The following is a 20514-nucleotide window of genomic DNA, read 5'->3' on the forward strand; positions in this document are numbered from 1 at the left end:
GAGAGTGAATTGAAATTGAGTAATTGAATACAACTGCTCAACTTGTGTACACTACCATTTGGAAGGGAAGGTTGTTGGTTGGAGGAGGCATAGCAAACACTTTTGACTCCAATAATAGTTTTACCACAAGTCATTTAATCTCAAATCAATGACCTTTTTGTGGACTCCATTTAGAACTGTTCTGTTTTAAACTAAGCTATACTGTTATATCTTTACACAGTCTGATACAATTTGTTTTGTATACAATTTATTGGGTTGTGTGGTGTCAAAGTATAGGGGCAAACAAGTGAAAGGAAACAACTCTATCCAGAGTCCACAAAGTGGTATATTTTTTAACTACAGTATCTGAAGTATTTTGTTTAGCCAAAAAGTATATTTATATTTTCCTAAATGTAGAGCACAACCACTCATATACATGTTTAAAAGGATGCATGACAAAAAAAACTGAAGTATTATTTTGTATTGTCAACTATTGTAGTGAGTAGATGTCTTTTAAGGTATTGTATGGGAAAGGAATACCGTAACATGCAGTGCACTGTTTTGACAAAGGCAGAAAGAGCAGAGCTAGTGTCTACAAACCTTGATACCTTCTACTTGGACTTTATTTAAAAACCTGCAGACATGCAGTATGGTAACTGTTTTTAGAATATGACCGCGTAAAATCAAGAATCACCATTCTGTTGCTTTCCAAGTATGAGTGATTTGACAAAGTGCAAAGCTTTTTTACTTGTCAAAATATGTGTTTTGGGCCTCCCGGGTGGCGCAGTGGTCTAAGGCACCAGAGTCTCTGGGTTCGCGCCCAGGCTCTGTCGCAGCCGGCCGCGACCGGGAGGTCCGTGGGGCGACGCACAATTGGCCTAGCGTCGTCCGGGTTAGGGAGGGTTTGGCCGGTAGGGATATCCTTGTCTCATCGCGCTCCAGCGACTCCTGTGGCGGGACGGGCGCAGTGCGTGCTAACCAAAGGGGCCGGGTGCACGGTGTTTCCTCCGACACATTGGTGCTGCTGGCTTCCGGGTTGGAGGCGCGCTGTGTTAAGAAGCAGTGGGTTGTGCTTCGGAGGACGCATGGCTTTCGACCTTCGTCTCTCCCGAGCCCGTACGGGAGTTGTAGCGATGAGACAAGATAGTAATTACTAGCGATTGGATACCACGAAAATTGGGGAGAAAAGGGGATAAAATAAATAAAAAATATGTGTTTTGAATCCTATGACAGCCTGTGTAGTAGGCTAACTAATACCCCTTTCACACTATTGTGCACTCCCAAAGCAATTTGTGCTGGCTTCACATTGTCCTTTTCAGCAAGGTTCCAGCAAATAGTGGATGTGTAACTGGGCCAACTGAGTTTGGCTTGGCTCAGTAGTGTGAGAAAAAACAAATGTAGGACCTGTTTGAATGCTTTCACTTAAACAATGCAATCTTATTTCTCTCTTCCTTAAAGTAATCACAGATGTGAGAGGTTTGAATTGGTAAAAGCAGTGGGGTTTAAGCTTTACTTTTACTTAACCAATCACGTCAGTGATGGCCTCAAGGTTAGGGCGGAAATAATTATGCATTTTCTATTGAGCTAGCCAACCTAAAGCCTACATAATTGTAACTCAGTTCAAGTGAAGTTTAATCTATAAAAAGAGTGTTCTTGATCCATCTCTCTACCTGCAATGACAATACATTCAAGTTGCACAGTAATATTTATTTTCAGATTTTATCCTGTTTTGTAGACAAATATTTTGAATGTTATTGAAGTATTTTTTATCACTATTTTTATTTTATGCAACAAAATATAAACTACTACAAAAAAATGCACTGTCTTTGCATTATTCATTTTGAGAAATTTATTCAGTTGGTTAGATTGGGCATCAAACACATATTAGAACATCGAACACATATTGGAACATTATAGCAAGTCTGTCAAAATCCTGCCAAAATGAGTTTCTTTGATCACCAACTTACAACTAAGGCTCGCTTTAAAACATGTTGGCTGGAATTGAAGCCTATTGTCATTGTACAGTGAAGTTGATATGTTAAAGCATTAAGCAGCTGTATATTAGGCCAAGGACAATGTGCTGTCTGCCCTAGTCTTGTCATCTGTAGTCCTATCAACTAAAACTACCTGTTGATCAGAGTTTATGCCACCAGGGGGCAGTGTGTTAAAACAAAAACTTACCGACCATCGAAGCACATAAGGTTCATTACCTGTAGCTTTGACTGAAGTGACAACCACAACACTGTCACCTCCATGTCATTGGAAAACCTTCATACACAGTGGATTGTGAATTTGTCTGAAAGCTGTCTGTATGGGATCAATTTGTGAAGTTATTTATTTTTAAATGTTTTATTTTTACATGTAGCTACATTCCAAAATATATGTGAGATTGATTTGCAAACATTTACCAGATTAGAATGCTGAACTTTGACTGACTATTTAAACAATGACAGATGAGCCGTGCTGTTTTTTGGAATTGGCAACTTCAACACAAACAATAACCACTAAAGAATAACATTTCATAGAATTCATAATGTCCATGTGTTAGAAATTAGGGCGGACTGTCCATGCCCACCATCTTGATTGTAGAACAGATACAGTGCCAAATTGGTACTCCTATCGGGCATGTTTCTCAAGTTATTCCTTCTCTACTGTGTAATAGTTCAATTATTTTCTGATCATTGTTTGTACTTTATGTACAGTGCATGCAACATTCCACTGCCGTAATTGGTACAGAATAGAGTTGGTAGACTATACTTCAGTGTCAGACTCCTCACATCCCAGCCTGGATCCATAGACTAGATGTAACAAGTGTTGTAAAAATACCTGAAAGTACTAAAGTCTTTTGGGAGTACTAGTACTTTACTATTTATATTTTTTACAACTTTTACTTCACTACATTCCTAAAGAAAATGATGTACTTTTACACCATACATTTTCCCTGACACTCAAAAGTACTCGTTACATTTTTAATGCTTTGCAGGATAGGAAAATTGTTTCCTACACACATAATGAGAACATCACTGGTCATCCCTACTGCCTCTGATCTGGGGGACTCAAACACATGCTTCATTTGTAAATTATGTCTTAGTGTTGGCGCATGACACTTGGCTATCCAAGTGGGTGGGTGTTTACATCTAGCTACCCAAAGGTTGCGTGTTCGAATCCCATCATGGACAACTTTAACTAATTAGAAACTTTGCAACTACTTTTTAGCTACTTTGCAACTACTTACATGTTAGCTAACCATTCCCCTAACTTTAACATAACTCCTAACCTTAACTGTAACCCTAAGAACAACAAATTTGAATTGGTAACATATCATACATTTTAGCACATTTGTAACAGTGTATGTTTAGCAAATTCGTAACATGTATGAATTGCAATTCGTAACATTTCATACGATATGAATGATGGACATCCACAAATTAATACATACCATACAAAACGTAACCTATAAATGGAGTGTCTCGGATTTATGTACAGGATATTATGAAATGCTGAATCTCCTTCATGGTATGTTTCCAATTAAGATAGGATCAAAAAGAGAGGGTCCTTGCCGGCTGTGGGAGCACAGTCCTTTCTTCAATTCGCACTGACAGTCCTCCAACACCGTCACCACTTTAGTTACCTGAGTGTTCTTGCATTTCAACTCCACAGACTTGGTAAATTTGACTGGTGAGCAGTGAACGCAAGAAGCGTGGTCGCCGTGTTCGCTGTTGGTATTACACTCAGGACTACTACACCTCCCAAAGCAAATGTTGTTTTCCAGCACCAGTGTCTTGCAGTCGTCATGATGGACCCTCTAAAAAGAAACAAATACTCATCCAAGTGTAACAGGGTTATATTGGTGATTCCCCTTGCCACTTTATTGTTAAGCCAATGGGTTTTTGGTTTTAGTTTTGTCTTGCCTTCACCTACTGGTTGGTTTGCGTAGCTTGCTTACGAGGGAGGATGTTTCAGTTAGAATCGTCCCAGTGAACAAGCACCAAATCAGCGGTAAATTGTTGGTTGCAAAGCACAGTACGTCAAAAGTGATTTTTATATTCCCAAGTGATGATTTAAATGTACAATTTTATATCAATTTGTAAATGTTATTCGAACATCACACATAAGATGCAGCGTTTTTTGGTGAATATTTGTTGTAGAGAATTCCCACTAATACTAGCTAGCAACTTACTGTGTCTGGTGGTGGTGGGGGAGGGGGGGTTCGTATATTTTGTACAGTGCGTGAGTGCAGAGTTGGATGGTGAGCCGTGCATTGCATGACGTGCAATTTTGTGCTGTTCCTATCAGAATAAAGCTCAATGACTGGTGCTACAAGTTGGAGTTCGTGTCGATGATTGATTGTACACAACGCAAGAAGAGTACTTTTACACAAGTACAAATACATTCTAATACGTGTTGGGGTATTTGGCGATATTCTTACCTGTGACATTGGTAACGCGCGACACATCTGCTGGTTGATCTCATAGTGTCTTAAGGGTATTTGGTATTATAGACAACTCAGATCTTCTTCGTAGCAAAAAGCTCTCCCAGAACAATGTGGCATTCTTTTGACGAAAGTCATTGATCTGTCCTGGAATGGATGTCGGTTTCAAGATGGAAGCAACCGCGGTGAGGTGGCATCATTACGCGTGCCATTTTGCATCTCTTCCATTATCTTTTTCAGACTCCTACGCTTATTATTGGAGACTTCATCCTGTCGCAGTGGCCTAAACCACCCGCTCCTCCCTAGTTCTCCAAATGGTCTTCCAAAGCGCGTCTGAAATGTATATCCACATACTTCTGTTTGCAGAACGCAAATGGATATGATAGTTGAGAAAAATATATGCATCGTCTCTACAAGTTGCAACTGCTCACAACCTTTGGCAGCCTGCAAGCAATGCTCCTGGATGAAAAAGCACAAGCCAAACGCGGAGGAAATGGATGTCAACGTTTTGTTTTATGACCGGCGAAACTAAAGTGCCCCCCTGGACCGAATTTAACAGAACCTTGAAGTATTTAACAGGCTACTACAAAGCACGTGTTAAATTTGTCAGCAAACTGCCTCAAGTTCCTGTTGACATGTTGTCTTTTGATGTCTTCTCACTTCAGAAGTAAAATCGTATTGTTTGTCTGTGTATTAACGAAATAGGCATTACAATTACACATCGTTTAGGGATGCAATTACCAATGCCATATGCTTTACATGCAATAATGGTATTATAACGATAATTTTCCTGAATTAAAAAAACATTTTGATTTATGGTTTTAGATTCATAGGCTATTTGCTGACAAATACATCTACTCAATATGTTGCATATAAGGTTATTATACAGGATTTTTTTTTAAAGCTATTGAAATTCTAACAAACTACACATTCTTCACCTTTCAGTAAAGAAATGTATTCTTAAGCCTATTATTATTATTCAGAATTATTATTAGTAGTAGTATTATGCAAAGTTTTACTAACAAAATACAAGAAGCCTCATATTGAGAGATTGTTCACAACTGGCTATTGGACCATATGAGAGGGAAGATAATGGGTCAACTCACAGCTGTGAAAACTGTCCTTAGGACATTTGCACATTTGTTGCCTCCTGTGCCTGCTACTGCTACTTTCACTTCGAAGTTACACCTGTTAGCTATATATGTGCTCAAGCAATTTAGGTTTTTCATTTTTATATATAATCATGTGAGTCCCATTGCAAACAACTATATTTTCATAATAAAAATAAATGCAATGACAATAACAACAATCATAAAAAACAAATGTTACATTTAGTCTTTCAGATCTTGTCTGATGGAACATAAGAAATTATAAAAAATAATTTAGTAGAATACTGTATGTCTAATCAGTAATAGGATGTTCGTTTTTGAATAATCGACAGGCTGGTTCAGTGGGCAAGAAAGGTAAAGCGATAAAGCAACTAAGTGACAAAATGAGACCAACAGCTGTTTATTTTACCTTTTAATTTGCTCAGGAACTTTACCCAATCAGGGTTAGGCAGGACCAGAATACCTAACCCAAGACCTCACCTAGCTATAGGTGTGTGTGTGTGTGTGTGTGTGTGTGTGTGTGTTAGAGGTCGACCGATTAATCGGAATGGCCGATTAATTAGGGCCGATTTCAAGTTTTCATAACAACCGGAAATTGGTATTTTTGGACACCAATTTGTTTTTGGTACACCTTTATTTAACTAGGCAAGTCAGTTAAGAACACATTTTTTTCAAGGACGGCCTAGGAACGGTGGGTTAACTGCCTCGTTCAGGGGCAGAACGACAGATTTTTACCTTGTCAGCTCGGGGGATTCAATCTTGCAACCTTACAGTTAACTAGTCCAACGCTCTAACCACCTGATTACATTGCACTCCACGAGGAGCCTGCCTGTTACGCGAATGCAGTAGAAGCCAAGGTAAGTTGCTAGCTAGCATTAAACTTATCTTATAAAAAACAATTAATCAATCATAATCACTAGTTAACTACACATGGTTGATGATATTACTAGTTTATCTAGCGTGTCCTGCATTGCATATAATCGATGCGGTGCGTATCGTTGCTCCAATGTGTACCTAACCATAAACATCAATGCCTTTCTTAAAATCAATACACAGAAGTATATATTTTTAAACCTGCATATTTAGCTAAAAGAAATCCAGGTTAGCAGGCAATATTAACCAGGTGAAATTGTGTCACTTCTCTTGCGTTCATTGCACGCAGAGTCAGTGTATATGCAACAGTTGAGCCGCCTAATTTGCCAGAATTTTACGTAATTATGACATAACATTGAAGGTTGTGTAATGTAACAGGAAAATTTAGACTTATGGATGCCACCCGTTAGATAAAATACGGAACGGTTCCGTATTTCACTGAAAAAATAAACGTCTTGTTTTTGAGATGATAGTTTCCGGATTCGACCATATTAATGACCTAAGGCTCGTATTTCAAACAGCTGGTCCTGCGTTTTGCCAGAAGCTCTTCGCTGTGCTTCAAGCCTATCAACTCCCGAGATTAGGCTGGTGTAACCGATGTGAAATGGCTAGCTAGGTGTGCGCTAATAGCGTTTCAAACGTCACTCGCTCTGAGACTTGGAGTAGTTATTCCCTTTGCTTTGCATGGGTAACATTGCTTCGAGGGTGGCTGTTGTCGTTGTGTTCCTGGTTCGAGCCCTGGTAGGAGCGAGGAGAGGGATGGAATCTATACTGTTACACTGGCAATACTAAAGTGCCTATAAGAACATCCAATAGTCAAAGGTTAATGAAATACAAATGGTATAGAGAGAAATTGTCCTATAATTCCTTTAATAACTACAACCTAAAACTTCTTACCTGGGAATATTAAAGACTCATGTTAAAAGGAACCACCAGCTTTCATATGTTCTCATGTTCTGAGCAAGAAACTTAAACGTTAGTTTTCTTACATGGCACATATTGCACTTTTACTTTCTTCTCCAACACTTTGTTTTTGCATTATTTAAACCAAATTGAACATGGTTCATTATTTATTTGAGGCTAAATTGATTTTATTGATGTATTATATTAAGTTAAAATAAGTGTTCATTCAGTATTGTTGTAATTGTCATTATTACAAATAAATGTAAAAAATCAGCCGAATAATCGTTATTGGCTTTTTTTGGTCCTCCAATAATCTGTATCGGCGTTGAAAAATCATAATCGGTCGACCTCTAGTGTGTGTGTGTGTGACAAGCTACATATTTTAAATATCAACAGTACTGCCACAGCAGCATAACATTTGATTAACACTTGATTTACATCATCATCAAGATTCAGTCTGGTTGGCTGATACGCGCAGCAGTGAGACGCAAAAAGAGAGGAGAGGAGCAGCTGCATCAACTATCCTCTGACCTAACTCCATAATTTCTTCAGTCGGGAGTTGCAGGTGTGTCAGCAGCAACAGAGGTAGTTAATTAGCTAACCACAATATACTACAATATCCACACAGGCCACTAGCCAGCCAGACATATCATGGGTTAGAATATTATACTATGAAGTTATTATTTAGGAGAATTTAAGATAAAATCATTTTTACTCATTGTGATTTATCGAGCTAGCTAACTTGCAAATGTCCATCCAATCATCAACATCAATGATCAGTTAATAGCCCACCCTCTTTTACCGATCTCAATAATGTCTTTAGGAGGCAACTAAGTTAGCTTGCTTACAATTTGTGATGAGTAAGTGTTGTTGCAATAAATATATAGGCATATTCTTTAAATACTACAGGGGCTGTTATGAATTTCTAGAAATTAATGCTTAAAGTAGATTATTTTACATTTTGAGCCCCTGCCCACTGAAACGTCTGTGCACAGCCCTGCCCTGGAATACTTGTCCTCAATCAGGGCATCAGTTTACAGTTTTAGCAAGGATGGCACCCTTTGATAACAGTGCCCTCATCACAGTAGAAACCTCTTCCAAAGCCCAACTCGGTGCAACCCAGCAGAAGAATGCCAGGTGATATGGCTGCTGACTGTACTTATCAATAACATGTCTTTATTGGACTATGGGCATTTAAAAAAAAATAAAGGTACTCTTTATTTAACTTGGCAAGTCAATTAAGAACAAATTCTTGTTTACAATGACGGCCTACCCAGTCCAAACCCAGACGACACTGGGCCAATTGTGCACCGCCCATATCCAATCACGGCTGGATATGATACAGCCTGGATTCGAACCAGCTCTTGCACTGAGATGCAGTGCCTTAGACTGCTGCGCCACAAGTTTGCAGTTCCCCCCCATTCACACACACATCCCCTAAGAACATTTTGACAATTGTCCCGATTACATATTTCCTAAAGAATTAAACTAATTTAGTCAATTTGTCATCACAAGGAGTGCAACTTTGCCAGGCTGCTTTTTTTTATTTTACTAGGCAAGTCAGTTAAGACAGCCTGGGAACAGTGGGTTAACTGCCTTGTTCAGGGGCAGAACGACAGATTTTTACCTTGTAAGCTCTGAGATTCGATCTAGCAACCTTTCAGTTACCGGCCCAACGCTCTAACCATTAGGCAACCTTTGCAAGTCAAAACAAACTGCTGCTCTGTGGTATAGGCATGGACATTAAAACCAGGGTATAGGCACAGATAGAACAATGAGGCAGATATTTCAACGAATGTATAAATGTGAAGCATCCGCTTGGCGTTTCCACTCACTATTAAATTTGATGGCGAGAAGAAGCCCAGTGGCCGGCAGAGAGAGAAGATAGAACGAGATGGATTTTGGCCAACATTCTGCAAATGTTCTCATCGATTAAACATTTGATCTCAACACAGTTTTCTGTTCCCAAAACTTGAATCTGTTACGAACAGAGTGGACTAAGATTTGTAGACTTTACCCTTTGCCAGACATTTTTTTATAAATAAATAAATAAAAGGTTCAGAAAGGAGTGCTAGGGCGAATCGAGTTTTTGCGTTCTCTTACGGAAATATGCAAATACATGCTAGAACGCGCCAATATGATCTCGCTAGCTCGTGCTTGGCTCTGCCCGCCTCCTAATTGTTCTGCCAACTATGACTCATTTGTTCCCGTTGGAAACTACAGGCTGGGGTCTATCTTGGGTTAGTTATAAACATCTTTGTTAAAGGTCTATTGCTGCGTTCAAAACAACTGGGAACTCGGAAAAATATGAGGTCAAATCATGACGTCAGTGAACTTCAGGTCGGAAAATCAGAGCTCCAGAAAAAGGAATTCAGAGTTGGATGACTGTTCAAAACGATGTTTCCCAGTTGTTTTGAACTGTCGGAAGTCGTACATTTCTGAGTTCCATGTTCCGAGTTCCCAGTTGTTTTGCACGTGCCATGTATAGTCATGACAGGAAAGCTCTCATTGGTAGGCAGACACGTCCATCAAATAACAGCGGTGTCTAGATCATGGACCAGACAGAAGAAAGGTTTTAATCTGGTTGGGCTCATATACTGTAGGGTAAAAAATATATATATTGGATACGACATTCGATATTTGTTTTAAAGCAGATAGTTTGTGACCCTACGCATTTCAAAGAGGAAGCAAGATGTTGAACGTTATTACACGCTGAACAATTGTCGGAACATTTCTACTGGTTGAACCGTTAACTGCGGGTTTCTGAAACGATCTGTCGAACCCAAACCAGATTGGATGTGATTTAGCCCTATTCTGGTGGGCGACATTTGTAAATACGAGCCAAATGATGTCCGGAAAGTATTTCAAGGCTCATGAAGTCAGTTGCTGTATCAAATATTTCATATTTGGATTCAATATAATATTTTGGGTAAGTAAATCTGCTATATGACGTTTTCAGTGTCTCATGGCTTTATAGACTAGCCTACATCATATTGAAATGCTTTTCAACCTTGGCCTGCGTTTCACATATGGGGGAAAATGGGCAAGGAATTTGTATCATTAATGTTTTTTAAGTCTTACATCAACGGATGCAATAAATAAGATAATTAAACGAATTGAAATCTGAATGCAGTGCACATTAGGTTATTGGTCGACCATTATTAACATTGAATAGGTGCTTTATGAGGACACCAACATACGGGACACCAATAATAGCCGAATCGGTGGTAAATGCGCCAATGTTGAACTAAAATAGTAGAATTATGGTTTATTTTGATGAACGCGGGGTCCGGACCTAGATAAGCAGCTTCCCTCTTGCTGCTCGTTGTAATTCTAAGTATCCATTTGTGATTACGTCATAATGTCATTTTTTGTCATTAAATTTGTAGGCCTACAGCTCATGGCACTCCTTAAATGAAATGCAAGCTATAGCAGCTTACATCTGATAACATGTTCCCTCTATTGTTTCTATTTTATAACATCTTGGCATCACTGTGCATGACAATTATGTCAACATGCAGACTATTGAGAAAAATATCTACTTTATCTGATATTTAATCTTTATTTAACTAGGCAAGTCAGTTAAGAACAAATTATTATTTACAATGACCGCCTACCAAAAGGCCTCCTGCGGTGACGGGGCCTGGAATAAAAAAAATAATACAATATAAATATAGGACTAAACACACATCACAACAAGATAGAGCTAAGACAACAACATAGCAAGGCAGCAACACATGACAACACAGCATGGTAGCAACACAACATACAACAACATGGTAGCAGCACAAAACATGGTACAAACATTATTGGGCACAGACAACAGCACAAAGGGCAAAAAGGTACAGACAACAATACATCACACAAAGCAGTCACAACTGCCAGTAAGAGTGTCCAAGATTGAGTCTTTAAAAGAAGAGATTGAGATAAAACTATCCAGTTTGAGTGTTTGTTGCAGCTCGTTCCAGTCTCTAGCTGCAGCGAACTGAAAAGAGGAGAGACCCAGGGATGTGTGTGCTTTGGGGACCTTTAACAGAATGTGACTGGCTTAGAATGGGTGTTGTATGTGGAGGATGAGGGCTGCAGTAGATATCTCAGATAGGGGGGAGTGAGGCCTAAGAGGGTTTTATAAATAAGCATCAACCAGTGGGTCTTGCGACGGGTATACAGAGATGACCAGTTTACAGAGGAGTATAGAGTGCAGTAATGTGTCCTATAAGGAGCATTGGTGGCAAATCTGATGGCCGAATGGTAAAGAACATCTAGCCGCTCAAGAGCACCCTTACCTACCGTTCTATAAATGATGTCTCCGTAATCTAGCATGGGTAGGATGGTCATCTGAATCGGGGTTAGTTTGGCAGCTGGGGTGAAAGAGGAGCGATTACGATAGAGGAAACCAAGTCTAGATTTAACTTAAGCCTGCAGCTTTGATATGGGCAGAGAGAAGGACAGTGTACCGTCTAGCCATACTTCCAAGTACTTGTATGAGGTGACTACCTCAAGCTCTAAACCCTCAAGAGGTAGTAATAACACCTGTGGGAGGATGGGCATTCTTCTTACCAAACCACATGACCTTTGTTTTGAAGGTGTTCCGAACAAGGTTAAGGATACAGTGTTTCCTTCTGGCCATACATCTATCAATTGCCAGTAGGCTGTAGAATGCATGAACTGAGGCCTTGCCTCCAAATCTGCGGAAATTAATGGCATTCTCCATTGAACCCTATAGCCATACTGCATAGGGGCCTATGTGTAATTATAGCCTAGAGTAGATATACACTCACCGGTCAGTTTATTAGGTACACCACCCCGTTCATGAAAATTGATTGCTCCTACAGACAGTGAGTCAAGTGGCTGTGGTTTGTTATATAAAGCAGGCAGACGGGCATCGAGGCATTCAGTTACTGTTGGATTGAACGTTAGACTGGGCAGAAAAAGCAACTTTGAGCGTGGTATGTCATTGCCAGGCACGCCGGACCCAGTATCTCAGAAACAGCCGTCCTCCTGGACTTTTCGCGCACAACAGTGTCTAGGCGACAAATAAAAAAACATCCAGTCAGCGGCAGTCTTGTGGGCAAAAACAGCATGTTGATGAGAGTGGTCGAAGGAGAATTGCAAAGATAGTCCAAGCTAATAGCCGGGCCACAAACAGACAAATAACGGTGCAGTGGTGTGCAGAACTGCATCTCGGGAATGCACAACTCTTCGATCCTTGTCACAGATGGGCAATTGCAGCAGATGACCACACCGGGTTCCATTCCTATCAGCTAAAAACAAGAAGAAGCGGCTCCAGTGGGCACGCAATCACCAACACTGGACAATTGAGGAGTGGAAAATTATTGCCTGGTCCTATGAATCATGGTTCCTGTTGCGTCATGCTGATGGCAGAGTCAGGATTTGGCCTAAGCAGCCTGAGTCCATGGACCCATCCTGCCTAGTGTCAACGGTACAGGCTAGTGGCGGTGGTGTACCACTGTCCAGCATGGACCAACAGCCCTGTGGAACGTTTCCGACTTGTAGAATCCATGCCCCGAAGAATTCAGGCTGATCTGGAGGCAAAGGGGGTCCGACCCGGTACTAGATGGGTGTATCTAATAAACTGGCAGATGAGTGTAGGCAGGCTACAGTGTACTGAAGTCTAGGTAGGTTTACTTGTTCCACGTACATGTTTGCGACATGCACAATGTCAAGGATTTTGTTGAGTTTACAAATGTAATGTTAACATGTAATTACTCAAGTTGTAGCCTAAGTAGTCTACTGTCACAATACTGTATTATCATATTAATATTTATCTCTACAATAATTTCATTGTGCCTGCCTACCATGGAGGCAGGTTGCCTAGTTGGACCAGTAGCTGGAAGGTTGCTGTTTCAAGTCTCGGGCCATGCGTAAACTGGCAAGTACTGGCAGGTACCATCAACTGCATTTGTGCATCTGAGCAAGGCATTTACATTTAAACTGCTCTCCATCCAGAAGAGCTGCTCCATGGCTGACACTGCATCTCTCAACGTGTGTATATACAGCACAGTATATAGGGGCAGGTTGAGATATACAGTATACAAATTTCTGTTTCTTATGAAATTGACAATAGTGTATCTATTCTATTCGAATCTATGCTAAGGGACAATTTAAAGTGGGACCCCAAATTCATGATTGCAAATTGCCTTCACTGAAGTGACAATAGGTTGAGTGGCACTAAAGGATAAGGGGCATGAATTACATCTATATCCAAAATAGATAGGGTATCCTTGTACATACAAATGTATTGAATTTGTATCACATTATATAATTTCTGCCATCAATACACTCCAAAAAGACCAGAAAACAAATGCAGATATGGTGCATGCAACGTGTTTCGACTATGTCTTATGAAGTGAACCATTATACACCAGATTGATTGTTTGAGTCAGTATACCCTGGTAAAGTCTGTGATATCTGTTGACACAGTGCTTCCCATAGCCTACAATTTGTTGCCATTGTAAGATGTTCCTGTGCTGATTGATAGGTTAGATTATACATTCAGTAGACTACTGATGGAATCCTTGTCTTATAAAACAACAAAAATAATAATAATAATTTTTGGCTAATTATTTATTATCATATACAGTAGATCCTCACATCTTGTACAGCATAACTTGACAGATGAAGTGAACTTCAGGTTAAATGTACACTACAGCACACTAATATACAGTGAGGCAAATCTAATTGTTACGGATGGATGTGCACTATATTAATTCACGTATATATGACTTCTGTTGTAAGGATGTAGATCCATTGATATAAACCTATAGGCAGGTTCACTGGACACAATTAATCCTAGTCCTGGACTAAAAAGCGCTTTCTATTTGGAGATTCTGAGCCAGTTTCCCGAATATAAGCCTCTTGGACTAATAATAATTTTCAATGGACAATCTCAATTTGAATATGGTTTTTAGTCCAGCACTAGGCTTAATCTGTATCATGGAAACTGGCCCTTAGAGTGCTCTTTAGTCCAGAACTAGTCAAGGCCTAATCTAGCCTGGTCTAAGATCTGTTTGTGCTGTTTTCCCAACCCTTGTGGTCATCGTCATATCAAATAAGTGTCTTATATCATTTTATTGCAGAGTCATTTATTCAACCATTTTACCATCTTGAGGGCAGGGAAGAGCTACAGGCAAGTGTAAGGCTTAGGTTTGAGGGCCATGTCATACTTACAATGTTATAATTTAAGATACATGGCACACAGATTACCTGTTCTTAAATTAAAGCACTGAAAGAGCAAACTGTATCTCTGCAGAAAACTTGTGCTTCCTTTATTATGCTTTCAAATTGCTTAAAGATTGATCCTCGGAGGCTTTCTAGGGCCTCCTACACTAGGGCCATGTATGTTTCAGGGTTTGTCCTGGATACTGTGACGACTATTGTGTCAGACAACATAAACAGTGGTTCAGTCCATGTGCTTTAGCACAAGATGATAACCCAGTTAATGAAATGCCTGTACAGTTTTTCCCTCATCAATAGCTTTTACGGGTATTGGTAGTATGCATTGATGGAAATGCAGGAGGCTATTGTGCTGTAGTATTTTTGCTCACATTATTTCAGGGTTATACAATTTTGCGTATTAGTCCAACTCCATAGAGTTATGGCAGTTCTAAATTCCTGGCAAATTTTTTTGAGGAATCCTCCTACATATGAGCAATAATTGGTTGATGTTAACCCCAACAATATTCAGTACAGCATATCTGTGTACATTTTCCATGTCTTGATGGTTGATTAATGGTGTAATAACTTTGCTAAACCACAACTCAGTCGATAAGCCAGAGAGGATGGCTCTAGTTTTATATTAATAAGTCATATCTAAAATACTTATTTCTCTCTCTCTCTCTCTCTCTCTCTCTCACTCGCTCTCTCGTGGTTCACAGTTACTTGGAGTGGCATTCCTTGGCATAGGGCTTTGGGCATGGAGCGAGAAGGTGAGTCCAGCTGAGATCCCTGGGTGTCCTGTATCCTCTAGATAACTAATAATCTGCTAGCTGACTGCTCAAAGAATTCGAAACACATTGCAAGTGTCTGCAGGTATAGTGCATTATGATGCAGTTATAATGCATTGTAAGACTTTTTGAGCATAATGTCTTATAATTATTTAATAATAATATAGACTAAATACCAGCCAATTTGAGTCAGTTAAAATGTTCATACATAGATTTACAACATTATAAGCCTGTTTATAACACATTATAAAGGCTCATATACATGCTTATAACAAGTTATAAAGCATTATACTTGCAGGCTTTAAGTGTTACAGAAGAGATCCTAGTGTTATTTATTATTTCTGTTCTACCAATAAATAAGTATCATGTGCCATGGTAATAGATCACAGGTTTATAAGTATATGACGAGACTGACCCATGTTAAAGAGTGTTCCACATCCATCTGCCCTGACTGCGATAATTTCTGTAAAAAAAAAAGTGAAAACACTGGAGTTTTCCAGTGGGAGGCGTGACTTCACAATGGCTCCTGAATGGATTGGACACATTCACAGGTTCATTTGTATTTATTAGGGATACCCATTTTTTCATTGTGTTCTCTCCTCTTTTGGCTCATATTTCCAAGCTGTCATGCATATATGTGTGTGCGTGTACATATCCTGGTGTGGATGTGTGCGTGCATGCATGTATATGTTTTTTTATTTATTTAACTAGGCAAGCCAGTTAAGAACAAATTCCTATTTACAATGACGGCCTCCCCCGACCAAACCCAGATGACGCAGGGCCAATTGTGCGCCGCCTTATGGGACTCCCAGTCACGGCCGGATGTGATTCAGCCTGGATTTGAACTAGGGACTGTAGTGACATTTCTTGCACTGAGATGCAGTGCCTTAGACCGCTGTGCCACTCGGGAGCCCAAAATGCTCATGTCTTTGTTATGAGAGTCCTAGAGTGGAATCATTTTTGTATGTCCAATAAGGTCTCCATTGCTCAAGCTCCATGTTTCAAACTCTATAAAACAGTTGACATGATTGACTATGAATAAATAACATGACTAATTGACTCTTCATGAGTCAATTATATCTAGTGATCTCTCTTTCTCTGTCTCTCTCTCTCTCTCTCTCTCTCCAGGGTGTGCTCTCCAACATCTCGTCCATCACAGACCTGGGGGGCTTTGACCCCGTCTGGCTCTTCCTGGTGGTGGGAGGAGTTATGTTTATCCTTGGCTTTGCCGGCTGCATCGGAGCACTGAGGGAGAACTCTTTCCTTCTCAAGTTTGTATGTTCTCCTTTTTATTCGAGACCATTATATTTTACATTGATATGACATAACATTGGAAGTATTTTTCCTCCCCCTGTCAATACTTAACCCTACCCTACCAAGCAATTATACAGTTGAAGTCGGAAGTTTACATAAACTTAGGTTAGAGTCATTAAAACTCGTTTTTCAACCACTCCACAAATTTCTTGTTAACAAACTATAGTTTTGGCAAGTCGGTTAGGACATCTACTTTGTGCATGACACAAGGAATTTTTCCAACAATTGTTTACAGACAGATTATTTCACTTATAATTCACTGTATCACAATTCCAGTGGGTCAGAAGTTTACATACACTAAGTTGACTGTGCCTTTAAACAGCTTGGACAATTCCAGAAAATGATGTCATGGCTTTAGAAGCTTCTGATAGGCTAATTGACATCATTTGAGTCAATTGGAGGTGTACCTGTGGATTTATTTCAAGGCCTACCTTCAAACTCAGTGCCTCTTTGCTTGACATCATGGGAAAATCAAAAGAAATCAGCAAAGACCTCAGAAGAAAATTGCAGACCTCCACTAGTCTGGTTCATCCTCGGGAGCAATTTCCATACGCCAGAAGGTACCACGTTCATCTGTACAAACAAGAGTACGCAAGTATAAACACCATGGGACCGGGCAGCCGTCATACTGCTCAGGAAGAAGATGCGTTCTGTCTCCTAGAGATGAACGTACCTTAGTGCAAAAAGTGCAAATCAATCCCAGAACAACAGCAAAGGACCTTGTGAAGATGCTGGAGGAAACAGGTACAAAAGTATCTATATCCAGAGTTAAACGAGTCCTATATCGACATAACCTTAAAGGCCGCTCAGCAAGGAAGAAATCACTGCTCCAAAACCGCCATAAAAAAGCCAGACTACGATTTGCAACTGCACATGGGGACAAAGATCGTATTTTTTGGAGAAATGTCCTCCGGTCTGATGAAACAAAAATAGAACTGTTTGGCCATAATGACCATCGTTATGTTTAGAGGTAAAAGGGGGATGCTTGCAAGCCGAAGAACACCTTTCCAACAGTGAAGCACGGGGGTGGCAGCATCATGTTGTGGGGGTGCTTTGCTGCAGGAGGGACTGGTGCACTTCACAAAATAGATGGCATCATGAGTGGGGGGAAATGATGTGGATATTTTGAGGCAACATCTCAAGACATCGGTCAGGAAGTTAAAGCTTGGTCGCAAAGGGGTCTTCCAAATGGACAATGACCCCAAGCATACTTCCAAAGTTGCTGCAAAATGGCTTAAGGACAACCGATTCAAGGTATTGGAGTAGCCATCACAAAGCCCTGACCTCAATCCCATAGAAAATGTGTGAGCAGAACTGAAAAGTCGTGTTTGAGCAAGGAGGCCTACAAACCTGACTCAGTTACACCAGCTCTGTCAGGAGGAATGGGCCAAAAAATTCACCCAACTTATTGTGGGAAGCTTGTGGAAGGCTACCCGATAGGTTTGACCCAAGTTAAACAATTTAAAGGCAATGCTACCAAATACTAATTGAGTGTATGTAAACTTCTGACCCACTGGGAATGTGATTAAATAAAAGCTGAAATAAATCATTCTCTCTACTATTATTCTGACATTTCACATTCTTAAAATAAAGTGGTGATCCTAACTGACCTGAGACAGGGAATTATTACTTGGATTAAATGTCAGGAATTGTGAAAAACTGAGTTTAAATGTATTTGGCTAAGGTGTATGTAAACTTCCGACTTCAACTGTAGGTCCACTACAATGTGTGTACTAAACCAGAGCACACAGCTTTACGGAGCAAGTGTCTGTTTTTGTTTTGTTTGGACTGGTGAATTTTTGCTCGCAATTATGTCTTTAATTATGTATTTTATTACATTGTGATGTCTTTTATGAAGTCATGGTTAGGTCAGTTTGTATAAGGACGTTTTGTTAACATCTTTTTAACAACCAGAAAAGGGTGTCTTTATCAGGTCGTAATATGGTTGAACAGATATCAACCAAAATCTTTCCCATGACTTCTTGATGTCGTCATGAAAGAGACCTTGGGTAACAGACCATTTGGTTGTAATCTGGTTATATGATGACTTCTCAACCAGAAAACCAGTTTAACAACCAGAATTGTTTTTCCCACTGGGGATTGGTGGGCCTTTGATATAAATATGGTACACTCTTAGAAAAAAAGGTGCTATCTAGAACCTTAAAGGGTTCTTTCGGCTGTCCCCATAGGATAACCCTTTGAAGAACCTTTTTGGTTCTAGGTAGAACCCTTTTTGGTTCCATCTAGAACCCTTTCCACAGAGGGTTTTACATGGAACTCAAAAGGCTTCTACCTGAAACCAAAAAGCTTTATCCTATGGGGACAGTCGAAGAACCCTTTCAGAATCCTTTTTTCCAGGAGTGTAGATGAAAGGGAGGTTTAGGTTTATGACAAAAAGCTTTATATTGAGTCTTATAAACCAAGGCAACATCTTAGAAAATGTCAATGCAATGTTGAATGGATTGGCAATGAATTGTTAGAGGTCCAGAATAGATTCATTCTCTCTCTGATGGCTTGGTTACACCCCCGGGTTCTCTTGAACTGGGTGATGGAAGGGGTAGCTGATAGTAGAAAGCTTCAAAACAACAACAGTGATTACTAATGTGTTTGCATAATATATTTGGTTGGCAGTGTTGATTAGCTCTGGGGTTTTTTAAGTTCAGTTGCTTTATCTACAAATATGTAGCATTTGTTCATGTTTCATATACTGTGATATGCTTCTATCCAGTGGGGAAAAGTTGGAATGCGAAAACATAATGACTTCATGTCCTGGCTGTTAACTGGTTTGCTGGTTGTAGAGATCACATCATTTTTTCATGATGTCATAACCAAGTGTCATGTCTGGACTATCATTAAATGTGAAGACAGTTAGAAATTGCTAATAGTTTACATGAACGACCACTCATTCGAAAATAAATAGCAATTTACATATTTACGAGTGTATGTCTTGCTGTCTCTCTTTGTGGTCGCCGGTCCATCTGCTGGAGAGAGTCAACAGAAAAGTCTCTGGTTGCATTTCCCTGAAGATCAAAGTCGTAGGTGGTTAGTATAGATACCATTCGGGAATGTTAGAATAGATGTTGTTCTGCGGTTGTCGGTATTCTCGTTCTAGGTTTACGTCATTTCTAGCTGCAGACTAGTAATTCGTTTGTCTAGAATTTCTCACTTATTCTGTAGTGATCGATAGTCTCAGAGTTGAACTATTTCCAGCCGTGTAGCCAATGCTCCGTGTGGTATGGGCTTCTGGTCTTGTAGTTTTAACCAATTTCACACATACTGTAGCTTCAGCTGCATGTTTTCTAGTCTAATGTGAATTTCATCAGGAGTGTGTTTTATACACTTCAGAGAAAAGGGCGGTCCATGACGCCAACGTAATGTCTTTTCTCACGTGGGCGTGGCCATTGATGTGGTTAACTATATGAAAACCTATATTTTCTCATTTAGAAGGTTAACATCACATTACATCTTTCCACAAATAGTTTCATGTTTAATCACATATGTTTCACAATATTTAGATGTAAACCTGACAGCCGGGAAATGTACACTAAGAGATACAGTTATGTGTGTTTCCTGTCCTTCATGAGATCACCAAATGAAACAACTTTGTTTATTAAATACCCGCAGACCATTCCCATATTCTCAAAAATAGAAATATTGTTTAATCCTCCAATTTTGGGGATTAGGAGTTGAACAAAGAGAAACTCTTTGTTCCACTGTGAAATCCCCTCTCCCCATACTGCATGTCCAAAGGGGGAGAGGTCCCTTCCAGGGATTTACGACCTGTCGTTAAGTCATAAAACTGGGGAGAGAGGGGGGGGGGGGGGGCTATGATCCTCCACCCAGGGCACGTCATGACACAAGTCCGGGAAAGACATCATATTTTGTTTGTAATCTGGTCAGATAACAACCAGTTAAAGGACATTTTTTCTGGTTGCTA

General features: G+C 39.9%; 1 protein-coding gene and 1 long non-coding RNA gene across 4 annotated transcripts in view; one reads left to right on the forward strand and one right to left on the reverse strand.

The window, feature by feature from the left end:
- Window positions 1-1239: 1239 nt before the first annotated feature.
- Window positions 1240-4938, reverse strand: LOC139578836 (uncharacterized). Its single transcript, XR_011675628.1, has 2 exons — window positions 4409-4938; window positions 1240-3784 (listed from the first exon to the last, which is right to left on the reverse strand). It is a non-coding gene; the product is annotated as an uncharacterized lncRNA (long non-coding RNA).
- A 4876-nt stretch (window positions 4939-9814) lies between these two features.
- Window positions 9815-20514, forward strand: part of LOC139578835 (tetraspanin-5-like) — a 29106-nt gene continuing 18406 nt past the window's right edge. The window contains exons 1-3 of one of the 3 annotated variants that reach the window (XM_071406917.1): window positions 9815-10225; window positions 15195-15245; window positions 16392-16538. In XM_071406917.1, coding sequence (XP_071263018.1) covers window positions 10142-10225; window positions 15195-15245; window positions 16392-16538 — 282 coding nt within the window. In that variant the 5' untranslated portion in view covers window positions 9815-10141. The remainder of the gene's footprint in view (window positions 10226-15194; window positions 15246-16391; window positions 16539-20514) is intronic. The other 2 variants (XR_011675627.1, XM_071406916.1) reach the window with 2 other exon arrangements.

Source organism: Salvelinus alpinus, chromosome 6 (genome assembly GCF_045679555.1).
Source record: "Salvelinus alpinus chromosome 6, SLU_Salpinus.1, whole genome shotgun sequence".
Taxonomy (NCBI): Eukaryota; Metazoa; Chordata; class Actinopteri; order Salmoniformes; family Salmonidae; genus Salvelinus; species Salvelinus alpinus.